This window comes from Leucopleurus acutus (genome assembly GCF_964270905.1).
Source record: "Leucopleurus acutus genome assembly, chromosome: 11".
Taxonomy (NCBI): Eukaryota; Metazoa; Chordata; class Mammalia; order Artiodactyla; family Delphinidae; genus Leucopleurus; species Leucopleurus acutus.
Genome location: NC_139152.1, coordinates 13,547,279 through 13,572,073, shown reverse-complemented (window position 1 = coordinate 13,572,073; position 24,795 = coordinate 13,547,279). Strand labels below are relative to the sequence as shown.

Sequence of the window (24,795 nt, the reverse complement as noted above, 5' to 3'; positions counted from 1 at the left end):
TGTATATATAAAGACAAAGAAAACACAATCCTTGCGTTCAAAGAGTTCTAATTAAGTGGTAGAAACATGAACATATCCATCAGGTCCCTCCTAGGTAACAGTGCTAATACAAACTGTGCAATCTCTTCTCCACCTCTGTCCCATCACAAGTCAAAGCCACTTATAGCACAGACGTCCCTCCAGAGTCCAGTGTGTCATGTGGTCAGGTGGGGATTCCTTGGTACAGGAGACACTGGACCAGTAAATATTTTTTCCTTCATCCATCCTCCTCCATTACAACAGTTTCACTAATAAATTCCCCAACATCTACAGCTTCTCTTCTGAGTGAAAACACAGTTAGAAACCATTTTAAATTGTCTTTACAACTATTATTCAAACTTGGAAATTGAAGTAGGTGATCTCTAGACATTTTCATTTTTTCTTAAACATGTTCTGCACACATACATAGTTTTTATACCTCTAAGAACATATAATTTAAATGTCCTTTCTTTTTCCTGATAGTTGTTAAGTAATGGATATCAAATATTAGTAGCTGAGCGGGTAACCAATAACCACAGTACATTCTGCTACCACTCTGAGAAGCATTACCAGGGAAGTAGAAAATTTATGAGAACAATTACAGAAGTGACAATGGTTAAACAAGTATCTTACACAAAACTCAGCTAACTGAATCTTTGTGCTCGATAGATTACTCAAATAATTTCCATATGGAGGACACTTTATTGTTTAGAATATCTTTTTTTCACATACATAGATCATTTGACCTTCAAAAAATATAACAAAAGTTTAAGGAAAGTACAGATTGGACAGAGTAAATAGGTTACCCAAATCCAGAGGGTAGGGTGTCTGTGTGTGTGTGTGTGTGTGTGTGTGTGTGTGTGTGTGTGTGTATGTGTGTGTGTTTATGCAGGCAGATCTAATCCTTAAATTTTGAACTTTTCACTTCTGAGCTCATGATCTTTTCCATTAATGATACCACAAAGCTTTCCTGATATGCAAAGCTGCTTTTAACATTAGGAAAAGAAGTGAAAAGAAACTTGTACAGAATTCTCCACAGTCAATTGTCCAATACGTTTATGGACTTAAGAGCTGCTCAAATTATGAAACTTAAAATATAAACACAGTGACTTTTCATTTGTGTGGTAAACCTAAATGAACCATTATGAGCGCCACTAAAAGCACTACTTAAGAAATATGTATTAAAATTAAGAGTCATCAAGAGAGAGAAAAACTAATAATATAAATGGTGAGTATAAGAAAAATATCAATATTTTAAAAGTTCATCCTTTATTATAAAGGTTTAAGTACACATAATTCAAGACAAAAAATATAAATATGTATGGATGTATATAGGGTTTATATGTTTGTAAACATATGCTTTATGAATTTTTATGTTTATATTTTTATATAGAAGCAAAACTGAGCATTATTTGATGCTAAATCCATTGGGTGAAAGTTTGTAGGAGGACAGGATTTGCACAGTCTCAATTTATCACCCTAAATACGATTACAAAAAGATAGCTTTACAGTGAATAAATCTGGTCGATACTACCTTACTGAACTGATCACCACTAATGGGACAAACTGACATCAAACGTGCTGTAATCTGAAGAACACAACGTTAACAAAAATGTTTAATTTGAATCTAAGAATGAGAAAATAATATACAAAACCAAATCAGATTAAGGATCATTTAGAAAACCACCAGCCTAAACTTCTCAAAAAATGCCAGTCATAAAAGATAAAAAAAAAAATGAAAGAACTCATCCATTTTATTGAAAACTAAATAGAAATGATAACAAAAGGCAGTGTGACATCCTTGTTTGATTCCTGGATCAAAAATAAAGCAGTTATAAAAGACATTATTGGAAAAATTGGGGAATTTAAATATGATCTGTGTATGTTAATAAATAGTATTAGAGTTAAATTTCTTTGGTGTGAGAATGGTATGGTTATTTGGAGACTGCTTTGTACACAGGAGATAAATGTTGAAGTATTTAGGAATGAAATATCTTAAATGCATGATATAGTATCTGCAGCTTACTTTCAAATTGTTCAGAAAAAACACTGAGTGATAAGAGCTAAAGCAAATATGTGGAAATGTTAACAACTGGTAAATCTAGGTGAAAGACATATAGAAGTTCATTGTACTACTTTTCTGTAGGATTGAAACTTTTTTTTTTTTTTTGCGGTACGCGGGCCTCTCACCGTTGTGGCCTCTCCCGTTGCGGAGCACAGGCTCCGGACGCGCAGGCTCAGCGGCCATGGCTCACGGGCCTAGCCACTCTGAGCCATGTGGGATCTTCCCAGACCGGGGCACGAACCCGTGTCCCCTGCATCGGCAGGCGGACTCTCAACCACTGCGCCACCAGGGAAGCCCTGAAACTTTTGAAAATATGTTGGCAAAAATAAAACCAAATGAAATCGTTCTTTAAATTCTTTATTTCATATGCCGATTTCAGCAATACTGAAATACAAGTTTAACATACATGTACTTACTCTTTCTAAAGATTTAAAATATGAAATGCTGAATAATGTTACAAATTACAATCAAAATTTAAAACAAAGTACTTAAGAATAAGACAAAAGAGCTAAAAATTATGTTAAATTTCTAGTGCAAATATTAAAAAAGAATAAAGGATATTGGTGACATTAATATTCAGACTAGGTTTTCCCGATCTTAATTTCTCTGCTCCCTTCCCACTTAAAATCTTAAAAAGTATTTGTTATAAATTGGAAGTACAGAATTGTTAGAAAATCACTGGATGATGAGTTGTATGATTCTCTTTACAGGTACAACCTACTTCTCAGCAATCTGTAAGCCATTGACAGTGTAACTCCATATCCAAGGAAAAAAGCCAAAGCGCGATTTGGCTGGGGAAGGGGTATCAAATATGCAATAGTGTGGTAGATTCGTGCTCCAACAAAGAGCCTGAAGTGCAGGATGGCAGTAGAGAGATCTGGACCACTCAAGGAATACAGAAGGCCAATACCAAGAAATGGCACAATATTTTCGAGGTCATTCAAGTGGGCTCTGTGGAAAAAGATGACTTGTAAAACACAAATTTCAAAATCAGCAGAAATATATTCATTTTTTCCTCTCTTCTGAAACTAAATAGAAGTGTTAATGGATCTTAAACATGCAAAGTAAGATTCATTTTATTTCTCTCAAATTCCCTTGCTTCCTTACCCACTTGACTCTTATTTAGAATGTCTCGTTATCTTGTTTCTTTTATTTGTAGTGTATCTCAACATACAACAGAGAAGGTTTTTTGCACTTTCAAGACTATCAAAACTGCATCTATATAATAAAAGTCACTCCATTTTTATACATATAAAATATTTTTTCTTCTAAGGTCCATACAACAGCAATTCAAGATTCTTCTTATAAAAACTCCTCTTCCGAAAAGAACAAAATCGTTTTGGTTATGATCTTTCTTAAGACTCCTCCCTCACTTGTGCTAGTTTGCAAAATGGCTCCTGAGACCACCCTTGCCCATTCACCCAATCCACTAGGTTGCCAAGAATCAATTTACCAATTTAATATCAAGAAATTCATGCTCTCCACATCCATATAACAGAATACATAACTAGTCTTTCAAACATGGGAAAAAATTTAGCCAACCTATCCTCAAATTGCAAAAGGAATTAGTTAGTAGTGATGGAGCAAAGTGCAAAGTATACACAAAATTGATAGACAATAAAGAGAAAGACATATTTCCTTGATTGGGATTTCATACCACAGCTATAAGAAAACAGAAAGCATGGTTTAGACACAAGTTTTCCTCCAATTCATGGCACCTTGAATACAAGGCACATGTATTATTGACTTGACATTTTTTTAAACTGCTTAATCTTCAAAAATCTGGTACTCCTGTTCAAGTCTCCAGAGTTAAAAACTGCTTAAGAATCTAGACTAGAAATTGAGATTTTGATAGAGCTTATCAGCTATCGATACATATTTCAAAATGAAAAATATTGGTTTTATGTTACTCTCTTTTCTTTTAGCAAAAAACGTAACTATTACATATTGCCTGCTCGATGATCACCATTCTCCTCCCCTCCTTTCCTTTCTCCTGTTTCCGGTAGATTATCCTTTCTCATCACCTTTTTGACAAAGATGATGACAACATAAAGGTATGAAGAATGCGACAGTAACCTAGGTAAGTAACAGTCTTGAAAGATTTAAATAAACAACTGTCTGTTCCTGAATAAAAGCCAAGACAGAAAGGCATGGGAGTTCTTATCCCTTCTCTTTCATGGAATAACCCAAGGGTTACTGAGAGTGAGGTGGGCAAGAAAGGACAGGAATACTATTTTCTATTAAAGAAGAGCCCGCTTCACCAATTACACCAAGGGTATTTGTTTGGGTCCTTCGAACTCTCCTGCTGGACCACAGATATATCTTCACCTCCCATCTTGGCCATGTTACTTTTCTCCTTCACAACATTCTAAAAGGACAGGCGTTTTAAAGTTGGCAAAGAACCTATAATGGTGAGACTCTGTGGAAATATGTTTACTTCTAAGCCTGTGTTAAGCAATTGGCAAAGAGAAGAGAAGAAAGTCAAAGACAATGAGGGGTAAAGAGCTCCAGTGGAGGGAGAGGGAAGGAAGTTCAAAGGCAGGGCTTCCTTGGACCTTACTGGCCCCTCCATTTTTTTCTGGCTTCCCCCTCTCTCTTTATCTTATTCTCTTTTCAATTCTCTTTCCCTGTCCTTGGCCCTCAAAACGGTCTCAGAGATAGCATTCCTTATTGTCCTAGTAAGGCCTGTTTTCAGTGGAGCCTCATACTCTGTGTTAATTTACGCTATTTTATATGCTCTTCTTTTTTAGACCCTGAGCCAGGCACGTGCTTACCCAACTCTCCCAGTCAGCTCCTGCTGTAGTTCAGTATCACCCTTCCACCAGAACCCTTTCTCTGCTCAAACAACAGAACTCATCCTAGAGGGGCAGCTGCCTTCGTTTTCACGTCATTCCTAGACAGCTACCAAAATCTAATACCTGGTGGACATCCATCTTTATGTGTGACCACCTTCTACCGGGGTCTATTTCCCCCCCTCCAACATCCTGTGTTCCTGTTTCCTTTCTCCTTCAGGCAGATGCTCCTTGGGGCAAGCTTGCTCTGGGCTGACCTTCCCATCAGCCCTGCTCTGTGCTTATGATGCACCAGTCACACCTTCCTAGTCAGATCAGAACCACTCGGATCTCAGCATCACCCTGACCTTGACCAGAGTTGCTAGACGTCTTTGAGAATTATCAGGGGATGGCCAACTACAAAAGGAGCTTCACACCAGACTTGCTGACTCCCTTCTCTTACCCAAAGTACTTCATGATCAGCATACAGCAGCAGTATGTCCAAATTCCCACAAAGAAAATTTCCCAAATTGACGTGATCTCTCCTCTCCTTCTCCTAACATTCTTCAGCTTCTTCCTTTATGAAATATTCTTAATACCCTAGGAACTAATACCCTGTACCTCACGACTTAACATCTAATGGGAGACTGCTTTATTTCATTCTCTAACTACATGAATGTTGCTCCCCCTCAAGGGCAGGAACCCAGTCTTAAAGCTATTTTATAGCACTCCAATAAAAGAAGTGACCGTGAGACACACACGGTAATCTCTCAATAAATGCTTCCTTCATGCATTGGGGCCAGAAGGGAAGTCATCTGGCTCAAATCCTAGCCCATGCTCCAGTTCCTTGAAGAATCCCCAGCGAGTATCACCTGGACTCCACTGAACAGTTTCAGTGAAGGGGTATTCTCTACCTTTGAACATAGCCTATTCTAAACATCTCTCCTCTTCCTAAGTACCACCCCCCTTTTCCTCTTTTGAATGCTACCCTGTACTTCTCCAGCTGCCCTGATTACCGTACAACTTTCTTTTACCTTGTTGTAGGGAACACATTTGGTCTTGAATTCTTTCTAGAACAAGATGGGATAGGATTAAATAAATGCATAATGTAAAAGGTTTTCTAATCATCACTGATTTCTGTCTGCCCAGAATATAAATAACTTTAGGCTACTTATCTTGACATTTCAACACATATTACTTTATATTTTTAATTAAGTGTTCCATATGTGTAGAATGTATTAATTTTCTCACTATTGCATACCTGAAAGCATAATTTTCACTTCCTTTGTAGCCAAGTTCTGTCCCTGTCACTGAAATATGCTAATAGAAATAACGTGATAATTACATGTGGAAGTAATGAAAAAGAAAAATTCTAGGTTAAAAATGCAAAGTGGAGATTCTGGAAACTCTTTCTCTGAAAAGTATCTCCAAAAGAGATTTGTTAGTAGGAAATTTTTTGATGGGACTGATCCGATCTCAAAAAAAATACACCTGGAAACTGGATGCCTTGCCTTTCCTGGACACTCTCTTTCTTGCCGCACTGAAAAGCCAGTGTCTGATCGCCAGGAGGCGCTGGACACACAGTGGCTGCACCTCCTCAAGGACACTGACTCCTTTCACAGCTAAGGTCAATCATTCTCACTAAATTTTATTTGTTGTTCACAACCTGATGAGATCAGCTTAGATAATGGCTTTCTCCTTTAGAAATACAATCCCATGGGCAAGGAGAGACAGAAGTAGGGGCTGGGAAGGGAGAGTGGGGAGGAATCTAAAAATCCCCCAATAAAATACCTGTTGCTAAGTTTTCATAGGTGAGACTTACTTTGATCTTCCTTTCAAACTTACTAATGCTACTAAAGGTCTAATTGTTGTCACTTTCAAGTTCTGGGCAATTTTATGAGCATAGGGTCATGATTAGCATCATGTATTTGATTACCTTCCCTAAAAGGGATGCACAAAAAGGATGAGACAAAGCTTTAAACTGCTTACTTTCTCTTTAGTGGTTTTGATAACTCCACAAAGCTTTATTCACCTTTTCTAATTTTTATTCTTTTTCATCATAACACATATAATTTTCCTCTGATACTGTTTGAAATTTTCATATTGATTCTTTGAGAGATTCCTGAGACTATTTTAGATCCATATTCTTGACACAATCCATTTTAAAACTGGCCACTTTGGGGTTTCCCTGGTGGCGCAGTGGTTGAGAGTCCACCTGCTGATGCAGGGGACACGGGTTCGTGCCCCGGTCCGGGAAGATCCCATATGCTGCGGAGCGGCTGGGCCTGTGAGCCATGGCCGCTGAGCCTGCACATCCAGAGCCTGTGCTCCGCAACAGGAGAGGCCACAACAGTGAGAGGCCCGCGTACTGCAAAAAAAAAAAAAAAAAAAAACAAAAAACCTGGCCACTTTAATCAGTAGGACTGCTGAATTAACAAATATATAACTAAGTGAAGCAAAAGTTAAAATTTTATTCTAACTATCTAGCATAGACTTCCTCTCAGGAAAAGCCATTCTTGCTTGATAAATAATTTGAGATTAAACTTTTGCATAAATAAAAAAATTAAATTTCGGTACTGGAGGAGCAGAGAAGTACATGGGGTAAAAAAACAGCCTGCAAAATGGTGTAATGCTGACCATTTTGTGAGGTGACAAGGGCACAATGCAACTTTCCCAGGGAGAGGATGCTGAAGGACAGAGCACTGTAACATACAACTTGAAATGTTTGTGTTGCCATACTGTAAACTCTGCACCTTGATTTAGTCAGGTCTATTTTTTATCACATTTTTAACTTGGTTTGTTGACAGAGTTGAGGAAAGAACCAAGTTTACATCAGCCTAACAAAATGCAGAACACGGAAACATGCACAAATGCAGGATTGCAGACTGAGTTAATCTTGAGACTAAATACCATAAGGGAAACTGCAGAGATCTTGGGAGGGGCTTCAGACTTTCCAGGAAGTCAAAAGTGATGATGCAAATATGATCTAGATTCCAAAGGGATTTGATGCTGCAGCAGATACATGAATTACAGAAGTAAATTTTTTTCTTTCAGTCCCCATTTCATTATCTATTTATACTCAACAAATTGAAGAAGTGTAGTCAAATATATTCATGATGTTTCATATCTTAACTATTCATCACAAAACTAAATATCTAAATGTTTAAGTATGGCTATGAAAACTCTTCACTGCTTCTTTAATTTTATATAATTTTGCTTATCCTGTGAAATGTGTCTAGAATTGTACTCCAGTTTAGATGAGCATTAGAAAATACTAAATGAAGACGGTACATAACTTTAATGTTTCACATGTTAGAAAAAGGTAACTAATGGATTGGCAATGGAATCTCAATATAAAAAATTTTGCGGTGGGGAGAAGCTTGGCCAAGATGGTGACAGAGGGGGCTCCTGAACTCCCCTCTTTCCACAGATACACCAAATGGACAGTTACACATGGAGCAATTACCTCTGAAAGAAATCCAGAAACTAGCTGAGCAACTTCTACTCATTGAGAGAATGAGAAAATACGCACATCGAAATGGATAAGGAAAGGCTGAGAAAATCTTGCTATAAACCCCACCCCCAGAACAGCACCATACAGTCGGAAGGGAATTCTCAACTCCCAGCTTCTCCCTGAGGAGAAAAGGGTTTAGACCTCATATTTAGTGACCCAACCTTTAAGACTTTCACCCCAGAACAGGCCCCCACCAAAACATCTAACTCTGTAAGTCAGTGAGGATTGCATTTTGGAGACCCAAAGGACTATAGCAAACAAAAGCAAAGTTGTTAACAGGTGCATGAGACTTGTTGTAGCTATTCCCCCAGGACTCAGTACAGAGGGAACAGGCAAAAATGCCGACCTCCCAGTCTTTCCCAGATAGAGTTCCACCTGCACACTTTAAAAACTGCTACCTAAAGGTCAAGCTTCCAGTTAGCCTGCATCTAGGGTCTGGCTTTGATCCTTCCTAGGAAAGCCAGTAGACACCTGCTCCATTTTCTCCTTCTAGCCCGAAACAAGTCGCCAGTATCTCCCCAGAAGGAGCTTACACACATCTGCACCTCAGCTTTTATGGCTGCAGCCCAAGTGATGGGTCTCTGGATCACCTGGCTCTGACAGCCAATAGTGCTACCATTCACAAGTCCCACAGGAATACAGCAAACAAAGAAGCAGTTCTCAACAAGCACAAGCACTTGCTGCAGCTACCCCCACCCCCAAGGCTCCGTGAAGAGGGAGCAGGCAAAAATGTCCATCTTCCAGTCTTTCCCTAAAAGGCATTCATCTGTATATTTTAAAGCTGCTGCTGAGGGTCAGGCTTCTAAGTCAGTATGCATCTAGGGGCTGGCTATAATCCTCCTCAGAGACTGGAGAAGCCAGAAGACACATCCCTCACCTTCTCCCTCTAGCCCACTCCAAGTTGCCAGTATCTCCTTGGAAGGAGCTTGTACGCACTTCTGGCACCCCAACTTTTGCAGTTACTACTGAAGGGACAGGCTCCTGGATTGCCTGGCTCTGACAGCCAATGGGGTTTGCATTCATGACTTCCACAGGACTACAGCAAACAAGGAAGCAGTTTCTTAATAGGTACAAGAGCTCTCCCCACAGCTATACACCTGAGCCCAGGAAAAATGCCCAAATCCCAGTTTCTCTCTGGAAGGGGCTTAACTACCTACTTTCCCAGCTGTTGTTTGGGAGTCCAGCTTCCAATCTGCTTGCTGCTAGCTGCTGACTGTGATCCTCCCCTTTGGAACACTTGAAAAGTCTTGGCACACACTCAAAAACTGGGAGCCAGTAGAAACAAAGAAGGCAGCTTGGACAATCACAAAAGCTTGAGAGAAAACCAGGAGCTCAAGCTAATTGACAAGGTTCATCTCCCACATGAGACCACTCTGTCAAGACTGGGAGTGGTGGTTGTTTTATCTAATGCACAGAAACCAACACAGAGAATAAAGAAAAACAAAGAAACAGAGAAATATGTTCCAAACAAAAGAACAAGATAAATCTACAGAAACAGACCTTACTGAAACAGAGATAAGTGATTTACCTGATGGAAATATTGGTCATAAGATGCTCATCAAGGTCAGGAGAGCAATGCATTAGCAAAGTGAGAATTTCAACAGAAATAGAAAATATTTTTAAAGTAACAAACAGAAATCACAGAGCTGAAGAATATGACTGAATTAAAAAATTCAATAAAGGAGGTCACAACAGATTAGATGAAGCAGAAGAAAGGTTCAGCAAACTTGAAGACAGTGCAGCAGAATTCATCCATCAGAGAAACAAAAAGAAAAAATAATGAAGAAGAGTGACAATAGCTTAAGGAACTTATTGGAAAACCCTCAAAAAGACCAATATATGCATTATAGAGGTACCAGAAGTATGAGACTGAAAAGGGGGCAGAAACTTACCCAAAGAAGTAATGACTGAAAATGTTCCTAATCTGAAGAAAGAAACAGACATTCAACTACAAAAACCTCAGAAAGTACCAAAACAGATGAATCCAAAGAAACCCACACTGAGACACGTTATAATTAACTTATCAAAAGTTAAAGACAAGGAGAGAAGCTTAAAAGCAGCAAGAGAAAAGCAACTTGTTTCATACAAGGGAACCCACATAAGATTATCAGCAGAATTTTTTATCAGAAATTTTGCAAGCCAGAGAGAGTGGGATGATATATTCAAAGTTCTGTAAGAAAAAAACTACCAACTAAGAATACATTACCCAACCGATCCTTCTCAAACTCTTCCAAAAAAATAAAAGAGGAGGGAACATTTACAAACTCATTTTACAAATCCAGTATTACCCTGATAAGGACACTACAAGAAAAGAAAATTACAGGCCAATATCCCTGATGAACACGAGGCAAAAATCCCCAACAAAATATTAGCAAAACAAATTAAACAGCTTAATTGAAAGGATCAAAAGCATCACACTCCATTATCAAGTGAGATTTATTCCAGGGATGCAAGGATAGTTCAACATCTGCAAATCAAATCATCTGCAAATCAATCTGTGTGATACTCTACATTAACAAAATGAAAGATAAAAATCTTCTCAGGGGCTTCCCTGGTGGCACAGTGGTTGAGAATCTGCCTGCCAATGCAGGGGACACGGGTTTGAGCCCTGGTCTGGGAAGATCCCACATGCCGCGGAGCAACTGGGCCCGTGAGCCACAACTACTGAGCCTGCGCTTCTAGAGCCTGTGCTCCGCAACAAGAGAGGCCGTGACAGTGAGAGGCCCGCGCACCGTCATGAAGAGTGGCCCCTGCTCGCCGCAACTAGAGAAAGCCCTCACACAGAAATGAAGACCCAACATAGCCAAAAATAAACAAATAAATTTTTAAAAAATCTTCTCAATAGAAGCAGAAAAAGCATTTGACAACCCAAAACCCTTTCATGATAAAAACTCACAACAAACTGGTTATAGATGGAATGTACTTCAATGTAATAAAGGCTATATGTGACAAGTCCACAGCTAACATGGTTCTCAATGGTGAAAAGCCAAAAATTTTTCCTCTAAGATCAGGAACAAGACAAGGATGCCCATTCTCATCACTTTTATTCAACATAGTACTGGAAATCCTAGTCAGAGCAATTAATCAAGAAAAAGAAATAGTCATCCAAAACAGAAAGAAAGAAGTAAAACTGTCTCTATTTGTAGATGATATGATATTATATTAAAAACACTCACCTAATTCCACCAAAAACTGTTAGAAGTAATAAATGAATTCAGTATAGTCTCAGGATATGAAATCAATATACAAAAATATTTTGTTGGAGAATATCAAAGCCAAATTCTTGCTCAAATTTCAATAAAACTACAATGAAAAAAAATCAGTTGCATTTCTATACACTAACAATGAACTATCAGAAAGAGAAACTTAAAAAACAATTCCATTTAAAATAGCAGCAAAAAGAATAAAATACTTAGAAATTAATTTAAACAAAGAGGTGAAAGATCTATACACTGAAAACTATAAGACACTGATGACAGAAATAAAAGTCATAAATAAATGAAAAGATATTCTCTTCTCATAGATTGGAAGAATTAATATTAATATTGCTAAAATGTCCACACTACCCAAAGCAATCTACAGATTTAATGTACTCCCTCTCAAAATCCCAGTGGCACTTTTAAAGAACTTTTTTAAAATCCCAAAATTTGTGTGAAACCACAAATGACCCTGAATATCCAAAGCAATCTTGAGAAATAAAAACAAAGCTGGAGGCATCATACTTCCTGATTTCAAACTACATTAAAAAACTATAGTAATCCAGGCAGTATTGTATTGGCATAAAAGCAGACACATCGATCAAAGGAACAGAATAGAGAGTCCAGAAATAAACCCATACATAGTCAATTAATTTTTTACAAAGGAGCCAAGAATACACAATAGGGAAGGACAGCCTCTGCAATAAATTGTGTCAGGAAAACTACATTTCCACAAGCAAAATAATGAAACTGGACCCTATCTTACACCATACACAAAAGTCAACTCAAAATGGATTAAAAACTTGAACATAAGACCTGAAACCATAAAACTTCTAGAAGGAAAAGACAGTCGGTAAGCTCTTTGACATTGGCCTTAGCAATGATTTTTTAGATTTGACACCAAAAGCAAAGACAACAAAAGCAAAAACAAACAAATGAGACTACATCAAATCAAAAAGCTTCTGCTCAGCAAAAGAAACCATCGACAAAACTGAAAGGCAACTTATGGAATGGGAGGAAATATCTGCAAACCACATATCTGACAAGGGCTTATATTCAAAATATATAACGAACTCATACAATTCCATAGCCCAAAACAAATAAACAAGTAAAAATAACTCAATTAAAAAAGGAGACCCCACTAGCCATTTTTCCAAAGAAGACATCCAACTGGCCAAGAGGTACATAAAAGGTGCTCAACATCACCAATCATCCTAAATCAAAATGAGTTATCACATTATAGCTGTTAGGATGGCAACTATGAAAAGGACAAGAGATAGAGAATGCTTGCCAGGTTGTGGAGAAAAGGGAACTCTTCCACACTGTTGCTGGGAATGTAAACTGGTACAACCACTATGGAAAACAGTATGGAAGGTCCTCAAACAATTAAAAAGAGAACTACCATTACCCCAAAGAGATGTCTGCACTCCCATATTCATTGCAGCATTATTCACAACAGCCAAGACATGGAAACAATCTAACCATACACACACACACACACAATGGAATATTATTTAGTCTTAAAAAAAAAAAAAGGAAATCCTGTCATTTGGATGAAACTGGAGGGCATTAGGCAAAATGAAATAATTAAGACAGAGAAAGACAAATATTATATGGTATTACTTATACACGGAATCTACCAAAAGGAAAAAAATCAAATTCATAGAAACAGAAAGTAGTGGTAGCCAGGGCGCTAGAGGTTGGGGGAAATGTGGAGAGGTTGATAAAAAGGTACGAATCGTCAGTCATAAGATGAACAAGGTCTGAGGATCTAAAGTATAACATGCTGACTATAGTTTATAACACTGTATTGTGTTACTGTGTAACTGAAAGTTGCTATAGGAGTAGAAATTAAATGTTCTCACCAAAAAAGAGAGGAGGGGAAATGAAATATGTGAGGTGATGGATGTGTTAATTAACTCAATAGAGGGAATTCTTTCACAACATATACATATATCAAATGACATTGTACACTTCAAACATCTTACAATTTTATTTGTCAATAATACCTCTGTAAAGATGAAAAAAAGTTTGCAATTTACATGACTTTATGCCAAGGATTAAGAAATATACTCCAGAACTAGAATTCAATGTGCTTTTAAAATAAGTATATTCCTGGTATTATTAGGAAACTGTGTAGATGGTATCTTGGCTTACTGCTTTTCACTGTTCATTGCATTCTCAGTATATTAAACATAATATCTACAAAGAAGAGAGAGAGAGAGATTGGAAAGGGAGAGATTTCCCAAGTTCATATTTTGAATCTTATGCAAAAATACCTAGTTCTTCAACCTTTTACACAAGCTGACAGTTTCATCTCTGGAGAAAGATGACAAAAACTGCATTTCACCTCCTACCTGTCATTACTTTTGATAAATCCCTACACAGAACAAAGTCATTAACCCCAACAAAGTGCACAGAAAAGCTAAATTGGAAATATGTGCAATCACAGTGATAGTTGGAGACATCTAGATCGCTAATTTTCTATAATTATATGGACTAGGTAAAATGACAGACTTTTCTTCCTTCTTTCTTCAAGACCCCAACATCCTCACTTAACTCTGGTCCCAAAATTCTTTGATCAAGTAAATCATTTCAGGAGACAGTGGGTTCACCTTCGTACACGTTCCACTCTGTCATCTGTCCGAAGATACTTCTTGGCAATCTCTCCTTTGCCAAAGCTTGCGCAGTCTTCTGGGTTGGCAAAAACCTATTCCAAATAACGAGGAAAAAACCTATTTCAAATGCCAAGTAACACGGGGGTAACTGTATCTGATAAGTTATTTACATTTTAACGGAAGGAAATACAGGCATCCAAGTTGGCCATTATGAAAAAACAAATGGGAGCAATAGATCAAACCCAGGGGTAGCAGAAAGCATCTCTCCTTAAGCTCTGAATTTTTATTAACAGTGTAAAAACAAATTTTAAGAGAAGCATAAATAACGTAAATAAAAACCAATGTATAAAAATAGGGAAAAGGAAGCCAAAATGGAAAAACAGAGCATAATTCTAAGTCCTCATTGACTATTACGGTGAACTGGCATATTTTACAGTAATGTTGGTGCACTTGCCCTCAAGAGTATTAATATTTCTAACTGGTTGGCTCATATGAAAGTCATAAGTTTACTTGCCAAGGATATCAGAGAACAGGCATGCAGCATAAAAGGGTGAGCGGCAGGAAAAGTATTTTGTACTTTGTTAGGATATGTGTGCCTCTTTTCTTTTTCTGAATTAACTAGAAGTTTGCGTTGAACAATACAGTGAAATATAAGAAGTTGAATCGCATTCCTATAAACACCAAGGACATGTTCTAGGGCATACTTCATGCATTCCTTCCTGCCATTATTATGATGTTTGAAATGAGTTCCCCATTCCCTGAAACTTGAAACATGCATTTAAAAATATTTAAGTATGTCCCAGTATTTAATAATATATAATAAAGAAAAACACGAACTCTAAAATTAGCCTTAATTTAAGCTGAAGAACGTCATAAATATTATAATATTTTTCTTAATATGACATGAGCATTTATTTCAGGTAAAGATGTTGAGGAGAACTGATGGGCAGCAGTGTGATACAGTATCAGCTCTTGAGGTCAGATCTGTCTGTCTTGTCCTTAAATAATTGCCTGGCACACAGTAGATGTTCAATAAATACATTTCGCATAAGTAAATAAAGGTATTACAACGTAAAGTGCATGAGATTTTCATTTAAACCAATCTGAATTTGAATCTCAGCCTCACCCTTTATTGGTGTGTAACCTTGGGAAAGCTACTTAATCTCTCTGACTTGTATTTCCTCATCTATAAAATGGGAACAGTAATGCTCATCTCACATGATAATGCTAACAATTATGTAAAATGCTTCCATGATCCGACACACACACAGAGTGGCATGGCTCCTAACATATATCACTGGCACTCCACAAACTGGAATTCCCTTCTCCTTTTAAGACAAGCAACATTTCTGCTATCCTTGGTGCCATGACATTTCTAGAGGACAGTGTGGATCTGGTGGTAGCAGCCACTTTATAGCCTGCTGCTCTAACACCTTGCCCCATTACAGAGTTAAACATGTGGGTATGTGCCCCCCATTAAAATGCAGATATCCCTGGGAAGAAATGACACCTCAAGACAGTAATGAGGAAATACCTTAGGAAGGACTGTGACTTCTAGATAAAAGCAAGGCTCTGGAGGACAAAAACTCAGGACAGGGACTAAAAGAGAAATGATGGTTTCCAGAAAGAAGCTGCTGAATAGGCACAGGAACCACACCAGTCAAGAGCATTTAACTTTGTCAATGTAGCTTTGCTTTACCCCCATCACTGTTGTCATAAACCCTGCCTGAATATAGGTTATGTGTTTCAAAAACTTTCTACCACCTTCCCCAAGCCTCCAGTTTTAAAAAAAATCATTCTTATCACAATGGGTAGAAATATTATCCACTTAAGAATTCATAACCACACAAAATTCAAATGTCTTATCCCAATCATAAGAGGTTCTGCTGATAATAAGAACTTTAATTCTATCCCCAAAGGCATATCCTTGACCTGTAACAGAGCTGAAAACACCAGTTCACTGTCTAGAAAATGACTATTTTCTAAACTCTAGTAGGCAAAATTAACTTCAAAATCACAAAAAGTTTCCTTGAAAGCTCTGATACTCCAGAAATCTCATATGCTAAGTGGCATGACAAAAGGTAAAAGCTACAATGAAAAAGCTATTTACTAGTTTCTAGGAAAAAGCACCCATTCCATAAATATATCAGAACCGCCTGTACCAAATGATTACATATTTCATTTGCAGTATTACAATATGCCACTGGGCTTTACAAAAAATAATTTAAGAAAATTGCTTTCCAGAATCTCAACTCTGAAAAGAAAATATTGCCTCCAATGTCTTACCTTTCTTGTCAATCTATAGAATGCAGTTGCAGTACTCATAAACATCATTTTTGAAAGAACAATCGTTGTGTAGGAGGCAAAGGCCATGAATACTTCATTCTCCATTAGATGCGTGAGGTCGACCATTGTTTCAATTTTGGTCTGGAATCTTAAAAAAATTTTAGACAAGATAGGAAAAAGCAGACAGAAATACCCCAAATAACTTGACAGTCACTTGATGTGCTTATACTGCAGCATTAACCACACTGTTCTTAAAGATATCTTGGGTAGGGCTTCCCTGGTGGCGCAGTGGTTGAGAGTCCGTCTGCCGATGCAGGGGACACGGGTTCGTGCCCCAGTCTGGGAAGATCCCACATGCCGCGGAGCGGCTGGGCCCGTGAACCATGGCCGCTGAGCCTGCGCGTCCGGAGCTTGTGCTCCGCAATGGGAGAGGCCACCACAGTGAGAGGCCCACGTACCGCAAAAAAAAAAAAAAAAAAAAAAGATATCCTGGGTTATGTGAAGAAGAAATAATCAGTTAGGTTTAATGCCAAAATGAATACTATCATGGTTTTTTCTAGTTCTATATCATTAAGCTTGAAGACATCAAACAAGTACTGAGTGAAAATGAAAATGCAGGGGGTATTACAAGTGAAAATAAACAGGTGAACTGCTCTAAAGATAGAAATATAATCATATTTTTGCATCAAGATGAGCCACAAGTTGGACACACACAAAAACAGAATCCATGGATCTCTTCAGAAACATCAAACTACGTACAGAGTACTTAGTATCATTAATGTTTGATTAGAAATGCTTAAGTTCTAACATATGTCCTCCTTTACAAACCCAACTGAACAGTCTTTTGTCCTTTCAGTCGTATTCAAGATCTCAGACTCCAGGGTTCTAATTCCAGTCACACCATTTTGCTATTAACCTTGGTTGAGAGACTTAGCCTCTGTGAAACTGAATTTCTTCATTCGTAAGGTAGGAATAGTAATACCTCCTAACTTAGTGTGTTGTTGTCAGGATTTAATTGAGGTAACATGTGGAACATACCTAGCACAGTGCCTGGCCCATGAAAACCCTCAATAAAGTTTATGATCTCCTGTTCACAATCACTGCTGTCATCAAGACCATGGTCATCATTCACATCAACACACATGAAGAGGGTGAAGCAGGATAATGGAAACATAAAATAACAGGCTTGCAAATGCAAGGTGAAAAATTGGCATTTATGATGCTTTTGTAGAAGGCACAAGGGGAGGAGGATTAACTTTACGTAAGTCTTCAGGTCACTTCACGTTCCATATTTACTTCCACCTAAAAGCAGTCAGGAGTAAACTGAAGGTAACGCCCTGAGTCTGGTGTCGGAAGTATAACCGGGAAAGTGCTCAGGAAGGAGACAGAGGCACACACGGGTGATGCTGAAGTCCAAGTGGGTAGAAACTTAGGGTAAAGCTGAAATTCCACACTATCTGAGAGTCATTCTTTTTAACCTCCTCTGTTCTATTATCAGCCCCACTACCTACATCTTCTATGTCTTCTACATAAACAAATATCTTTTCTCATACCCAAGCTTAAACGCTATTTTTCAGGCTTAGCACGGAGTGTTGTCTCCTGTAGACCATATCTGTTCCTGCCTTTAAAACTCAATCCCTGCACGCAACCTAGAGTGATCATTCTGATCAATCTATCTATCTACCAATAATCTGTAAACCTACATATCTTTCTATACTCTGCTACCGGTCATGCAGTTGTCTGTATGTTACTGTTGAATGGGACATAAATCACATATATAATACATGTATATTTAATTTTATAAGACTTGGCTACACATCCAATTATACCACGTACTTTATGTGCATTGCCTTACATAATTTTCATAACCATAAAATTATAATTCTCATAAGTATATCTATTCTACAGATGAATGAAATGGAAATCTGAGATACTTAGCGGCCATGCTGGGACACAAACCCAGGTCTCTGACCTCACGTCTTGTATACCAACCACACTGCACTGTCTCCTTCAAGAGACTGCAAACTGCTTAATTCTGATTCAACTAACACTGACTGAGTGCCTACCCTGCAGCTGGCAGCGCTGGCACGCCTTCCATCTGTTATCTTCCTTCCTTTTCCAATTATGCTACAAGTTAAGTATTACTCCCATTTTGCAAATAAAAAACCCAAAGCTTCTTAAGCAACCCCTATTTTAAAAGGTAGGCTAAAAATATACTCCTTGGATTCAGACAAATAGAAATGTACAGTTGACCCCTGAATAACACGGGTTTGTACTGTGTGGGTCCATTTATATTTGGATTTTTTCAATACTAAATACCAGCATGCTAAACAATTAGCAGCTGGTTGAATCTGCAGACGCAGAACCATGGATACAGAGGAACCGAGTATAAGAAGGGGGCGGAGGTAAGTCATACGTGGATTTTCGACCGCGTGGAAGGCTGGCCCCCCTAACCCCCCACATTGTTCAAGGCTCAACCGTATTTAGTTTAAATACACACACACACACACACACACACACACACACACACACACAGTAGCAAATTAACCCACCTCCAACAGTCAGCAGTCTTGAAAGCAAGTATGTTAGATAGATGCTGCCAACTAAAAATAGCACTCACCATCTGATTCTACAAGCAGGAAGTCACTAGCCAATGCCGTCGCTGACCTTTAACACACCCTGAAAGGAGTTCAGGGCAGGGCAGGAATGAGGCACTGTGTGCTCTGGGGAAAAGTGGCAGAAGAGGCCTTCAGAGAGTTAGCTATTTTCAGGAGAAATTTTTATGAGCCCAATTTTTTGTATCTTCTCATACCTAGAAAAGCACTAACATCGTTAGTGGAGACATCTGTTCCTCATAACCAGCAGCAAACTTCTACTAAGATGTGTGTTTGAGTGCACATACCCGCTTCAGCAAAATCATATATATACTGATACCCACACCTCCTCAAGAGCTACAGTCCTCAGAAAGCCCCAACTACAGCTGAACTCCCAGCTCTCACGTTGTGTGTTTTTTTCAGTTGACGTTTCTCAGTGCAAAATAATACTTTTAGCAACATTTAATGTATCTGCTCTTGTTCTAGTATGGCCCGGGGGGGGGGGGAGGGAGTCATGGATAAACTGCACTCTCCTTCAGCATGCAGGTAGAGTAATTAGCTTAATAAGGAAGCCCTAAGTCCTATGCCTCTGGACAGAGATATGAAGAAACACAACAGAGGTGTTAATTTTTTTTTAATTTAAGAAAAGTTTATCAAGTAGGAAATGCTGCTATTCAACCATCATTTTAAAAGTCAGTTTCTGTACCTCCCCACCAATGTTCTCAGAATGAAGTGTATTTAGCAACCAGAGGATGGTTTTCTCTCAGTGAAAATGGGTATAGAAAGGATAGAGAAAAAGTAGAAGACTTCCAGACCTGTTGGTGGGAAAACAACACAAAGACATGAGCAGTTGGAGGCAAAGGTCAATGGGAGGCTTTTTCTCTAAATGTGAACAACACACAAAGTGTCCTTTACACAGAGAGTTTCTCAATCACCAAAATGTGCCTTAGCTCAAGTCTGTGGCTTTTGGGAGCTTCTGGTATCACACACTATGGGTCCACAAATCGCCTCTCAGGATCAACATGGTCCACTCCCAGCACATCTGAGGGTGGGGTGAGGAGAGTTAAAGATAAGGCATTAAGAAATAGGGGTCATTTACAGCACAAAATTAGGTGGTGCTGATCTAGACTTTCTTTTTTGAAGCTAATTTGTCAGTAAGTTGCCTTGAACTTGCATCATGCCTGGGCACTGCACTCTAAAAATAGTTAGTGGAAACTTTGTACATGAAAGGTCACCAGGAGGGAGGAGAGCAGTATAGTAGTAATAATACTTCAGAGGGTAAAGTGTTCAGTGATTTGAGTAGTCTAGGAGTGCAGTAGAAATAATCTAAGAAAAGTAAGCAGAGCAAAACATGAAACTTGGTGATGAGTTATAGAAAATAAATGATTCCAATGATGTATTCTATTTGGACAGTGTATTGTTCCTTTTATTGTCCAGCATTGGTTGGCACAGTGGAGAATATCTCTACCTATATCGCCAGAGTGGGGGGCTCAGTCCCCTAATGTGGAGGTGATGCCTTTACAAAGGACAAAGAGCTGTGTGTCGAGCTCACACAGACTGTGCAACTAGACTGTGGTCCAGGTGGATGCAACTCTGCCACTTACCCACTGTGATTAATTTACCTTACCTGTAAAAATGAGGTTAATAATACTTCCTCCCTCACAGGACTCTTGTGAGCATTAAGTGAATAACGTGCTTAGAAAGGCAGTGGGACCCAGTAAGTGCTATACAAGTATTTGGTAAGTAAATAAGTGCTGTTCTAGGCACTGAGGATACAATTTTAGAGTTTTCAAAAGCCATCACATTATCTCACTTGAGAATTTGGAGAACTCTAAGGTACTCAGAGCAAATATTTGTCTCTACCTTTAACATATAAGGAAACTGAGGCCCAGAGAGGTAGAATGAGTAATTGACCCAAATTCACAGTGGAGGGCCCAAGACTGGAGCCCAGCTTTCTCAAGTGTTGAACTTGTGGGCTATCTACCATCAAGGCTAAACATTTTAGACTTCCCTGGCCTTCTGGGGACCTCCTTCTGTCAAATCCCCTTCCTGTCTTGTCCCCCGCACCCCCCAGAATCCCACCCCTGCTCCCTTAGTATCTACCACGGTTGAGTGATAGATACTACCAACTGAGAAATATTCCTCTTCTCTTTATAGGCTGTTAGCCAAAAAGAGCAAAGTTCTCTTATCTATAGCAGCCTTTCTACATCAATATTGTGCAACACACAGTATGTGAGCACGCATTCCCATGGCCATGACTCTGCAATTTTAGACTTTTTAAAGCAACAGAACAGTACCCATGAGACAAAGAAAAAAGATAATTCAGTGGTCTCATTGCTGTTTATGAGTTCTAGATTTTACTGAATAGACTGAGGTGACTGCAGACAAGGCCTGCAAGTTTCAGGGCCCAGGTGTTGGGAGGAAAATGCTTCTGGCTCTGGGGGGGGAGGTGGGGGGAGGCCGTTACCAGGGGCCTATGCTGACCTTTTCTGGACTCAGCGTTTAAGAAACTCCACTCTCAAACAAACCCTCAGAAAAACTGTCCTTGTCTGCCACAGAGAGTAATATTCAAATTTGGACCGATTTGCCATTTTTCAGGATGAACAAAGGTGGTCAACACACACAGGCCTCTTATTTTGGAAGAAGCAGAAGACAGTAAAACTCAACACCAGCCTAACTCCCAGGGGATGCAAAAGGTGTGTCTAGTTTTCATAGCAGGCTAGGGATCTGAGGACACTGGGCTAGACTGGGTTAAAGCCTGTTAGCTGGAGAAGTTTCCAAGGCCATTCAACAATGTTTGATTACAGCCCAATTGGCACGTTCTTGGAGAGTAAACAGGCAGAGGAAAAAGGAGAAAATAAATGTGGTGCCCGGACTACTAAGAGGCCTTGGGACTATTTCAAAGGAAGCAGGGAGATGGAATCTGCATGCACCCTGGTCCCCACCACCCCAGTCCAGCAACAGCAGGAACAGCTGAGGCCTGAACTCCCAAAGAAGGCTTCCTTTCTCCTTCCATGTGGCTTTCGCCTCCAGACCTGGGGGCTGAGAATCCTCCCAGGGTTCCAGTCAGCAGACTCTAACAATCTCCAATTCATCTAATAGGGTCTAATTCATGTCCTCCTCCACTTTGTTAATTATTATTATTTTTTAACTTTGCTAATGTTTCTGTGGCTTATCAAAGCAAACCAAGAGAAGCAAGTCCTGTCTTTCAGGAGGTACAAAGGCCAGTTTGCCCTTGAACTCAGAGCCGCTACAGGATTTTACACCCTTAGGATGAACAGAAGTTGCTTAAACTGCAGCCACTTTCTAGATTACTATTACTTGCACGTACTTTTTATTCCCCAAAAGTTCAAGGGGGCCCTTTCAAAGTGGATGCTACCTTGGTCTGAGAATACAAAGTGGGTCAATCATCACTTAAACACAAAAAGACTTATTCTCTCAAGTTTTAGTCCTGGAGCTTGACAATTCGCCTGCAAGGGGGACAGGAATGAAACTCCCTTTTAAAAGTGATGGACTGAAAAGCAAACATATAGCAGCTACATGGAACAAAGAAGCTTCAGGTCGGCAGAGACCCTCAAGCTTACACCTGCCACCCCGGTCCCCTTCCCGCCGCCTCCCTCTCCTTACCCGCCGCTTACACACCCCTCCCGGGCACGTACTGGGAATCCGAGCAGGAGAAAGACAGCGACCTGGTCCCAGAGGCGGGTTGCGCAGGCGCTCGGTGACTTTCATTGCGAGGGCGGGCGGGTGGGAGGCAGGCGCCACGCCCTCTCTGGTTAATTTCCTCGGAACTTGCTCTCGGGCGCCGAAAGCACGACTTCCAATCTCGCCAAGGCCCTCCCCTAAATCGCCTGATTTTTCTCCCCCTGGAGTAACCCCCGCCCACCGGTTCTCCTCTCTGAACCCTTCTTTTTGGCGCCGGCGCAAAGTCTCCGCCCGAAAGGCCATTTCCCCTCTGCAGCGCCTCGGGACGTTAGCCATTGTATTGGGACACATCAAGTTTGGGCGTGGGAAAGGAGGGAAAGGAGGCCGACTTTTATGTAGCAGCAAACAATTTTAAAAGATCTCAATGTTGAAAGCTTTGAAAGCTTTAGAGAATATTCAAATCTCGGGGGCTGGGGGGACGCTGATTAGAAGTCTTTGATAAATCAATTACCTTTTGTTGAACTTCTCTTTCCCTGCTCTGGTGGCAAAGCTTCCTCGAAAGGCTGGCACTGACACAATGTAACATTTGGTGAAGATCACCTATAGTCTTCCAGTCTTCCAAATCCGTGATCCTAGACAATTTGCCTCCTCATTCTGTCCCCTCCTGTTCAGAGTCCAAAATGGAACTGGAGGAGCTTAAACTGGATCATTACAGTTCATTACACAATTCATTACACAATCAGTTTAGTATGGTTTTTTGCAGGGACTTTCAAGAATGTTAGGGTTAGAAGGTGTAGTTATTCTAACACCAATATCTAGATTAAGGATATTTCCAAGCTTCCTAGTACCCACAACAGTATTTATGGATCTAACTTCCATGGCTTTATGTAAACATGTTTAAGGATTTATGCTTTCCATCTACGTTACTTCTCACTTGGTCATACTTCTCACCCATTTACCACCTGCTATGTGTGGTGTACTTGCTTTTTTTTTTTTTTTGTCCTAATTCTACCTCCTTTAGACTTTAAAGGGTGCCTCCAGGACTAGCTAAGATTTGATGGACAAATCCATATTCTACCAAAAAAGGAAGTAAGATTTACCAGTTTGCTCTAGGAAACAGCAATTAATCACAGGCCTGAGAACAGTTTCTGTAGGAGCATATCAGTAGAAGTATCGGAAAATCTAGCATCAGCAGACGTTAGTGCTTCGTTTTCATTGTCTGTGTCTTTTGAAAACTACATATATTTATTCTCCTATCTTGGTAATGTACACTGGAACCTGGCTGTGATACTGACTGGAATAGGGCAGAATGTGAGATAATTCTGAATTCCTGCCAAGGGATTTTAGTACTACAAGTATTTAAAAGACTCTTTTCATTTATTATGAGGTAATACAGCTCTAATCTTGTGGATAAATTTACAGAAAAAGGTACAGTGAACTATTATTTAAATAATTGATATACAGAATTCCAGTTGAGCAGTTCTAACAGGTTTTTGAAAAGAAAGGAGCACCAAACTCATCTGATGCTCTAATCATAAAATGACTTCAAACTATTAATCAATCAATGAATAAATACTGGATTCCTGCTCTCCATAAACCATGTACAATTATTACCTGTCTGTTATATATATGAAACTGTCTTTGGCACAATAATCAGCACTTGCCTATAATGAATGAATTTAGTAGACAGTTACGTCGTGAATGCAAGGCACTTGGTTTGATGCTAAAATCCAAAACTAAGATAAATAACATCAAATAATTGTGCTCAAGGAGTTTACAATCAGGTAGACACAAAAGCCAGAAAAAAGAAGTTGCCACTAAACTTAAGGATGAAAAGATTTCAATTTAGCAATGAGAATGATAATTGGGGTATGATCTAAAGCAGTAACAGGAAAAAGGTTATGAAAAAATTTAGATTTCTGCTCATCTTTGTTGTGTGCTCTTAGATGAGTAAGGAAGAGAATGAGTTATTTTTTCAGCTTGTTTTAGTTTGGGTAAAGGTAAGGGTACAAACTTGGAACCCTCCATTTTAAGCCTATAATGAAATCTTTCAGGGAAACTCGAGCCAAAGTTCAGGACAAGTAATT

At 39.2% G+C, this 24,795-nt stretch overlaps 1 protein-coding gene across 5 annotated transcripts; it reads right to left on the bottom strand.

Annotated features, from left to right (window-relative positions):
* Positions 1–2,424: 2,424 nt before the first annotated feature.
* On the bottom strand, positions 2,425–23,350 carry MGST1 (microsomal glutathione S-transferase 1). 5 transcript variants are annotated; one of them, XM_082850627.1, is made up of 4 exons: positions 23,220–23,350; positions 16,470–16,617; positions 14,181–14,275; positions 2,425–3,034 (listed from the first exon to the last, which is right to left on the bottom strand). In XM_082850627.1, exons 2-4 carry the CDS (start codon positions 16,593–16,595, stop codon positions 2,788–2,790), a joined length of 468 nt encoding a protein of 155 aa, XP_082706753.1. In that variant the 5' UTR covers positions 16,596–16,617; positions 23,220–23,350; the 3' UTR covers positions 2,425–2,787. The 5 variants fall into 5 exon arrangements, with proteins under 5 accessions (XP_082706753.1, XP_082706755.1, XP_082706754.1 ...); XM_082850629.1 differs by lacking the exon at positions 23,220–23,350 and adding an exon at positions 22,723–22,806; XM_082850628.1 differs by lacking the exon at positions 23,220–23,350 and adding an exon at positions 22,691–22,763.
* Positions 23,351–24,795: the final 1,445 nt, after the last annotated feature.

Excerpts from the sequence above, each read along its gene's own strand:
- MGST1 (XM_082850627.1), bottom strand. The coding sequence starts at position 16,595 with ATGGTCGACCTCACGCATCTAATGGAGAATGAAGTATTCATGGCCTTT. Across the intron at positions 14,276-16,469 it reads TCTATAGATTGACAAGAAAG|GTTTTTGCCAACCCAGAAGA; the intron begins GTAAGACATTGG and ends TATTTGGAATAG. Across the intron at positions 3,035-14,180 it reads AGAGTGGAACGTGTACGAAG|AGCCCACTTGAATGACCTCG; the intron begins GTGAACCCACTG and ends CTTTTTCCACAG.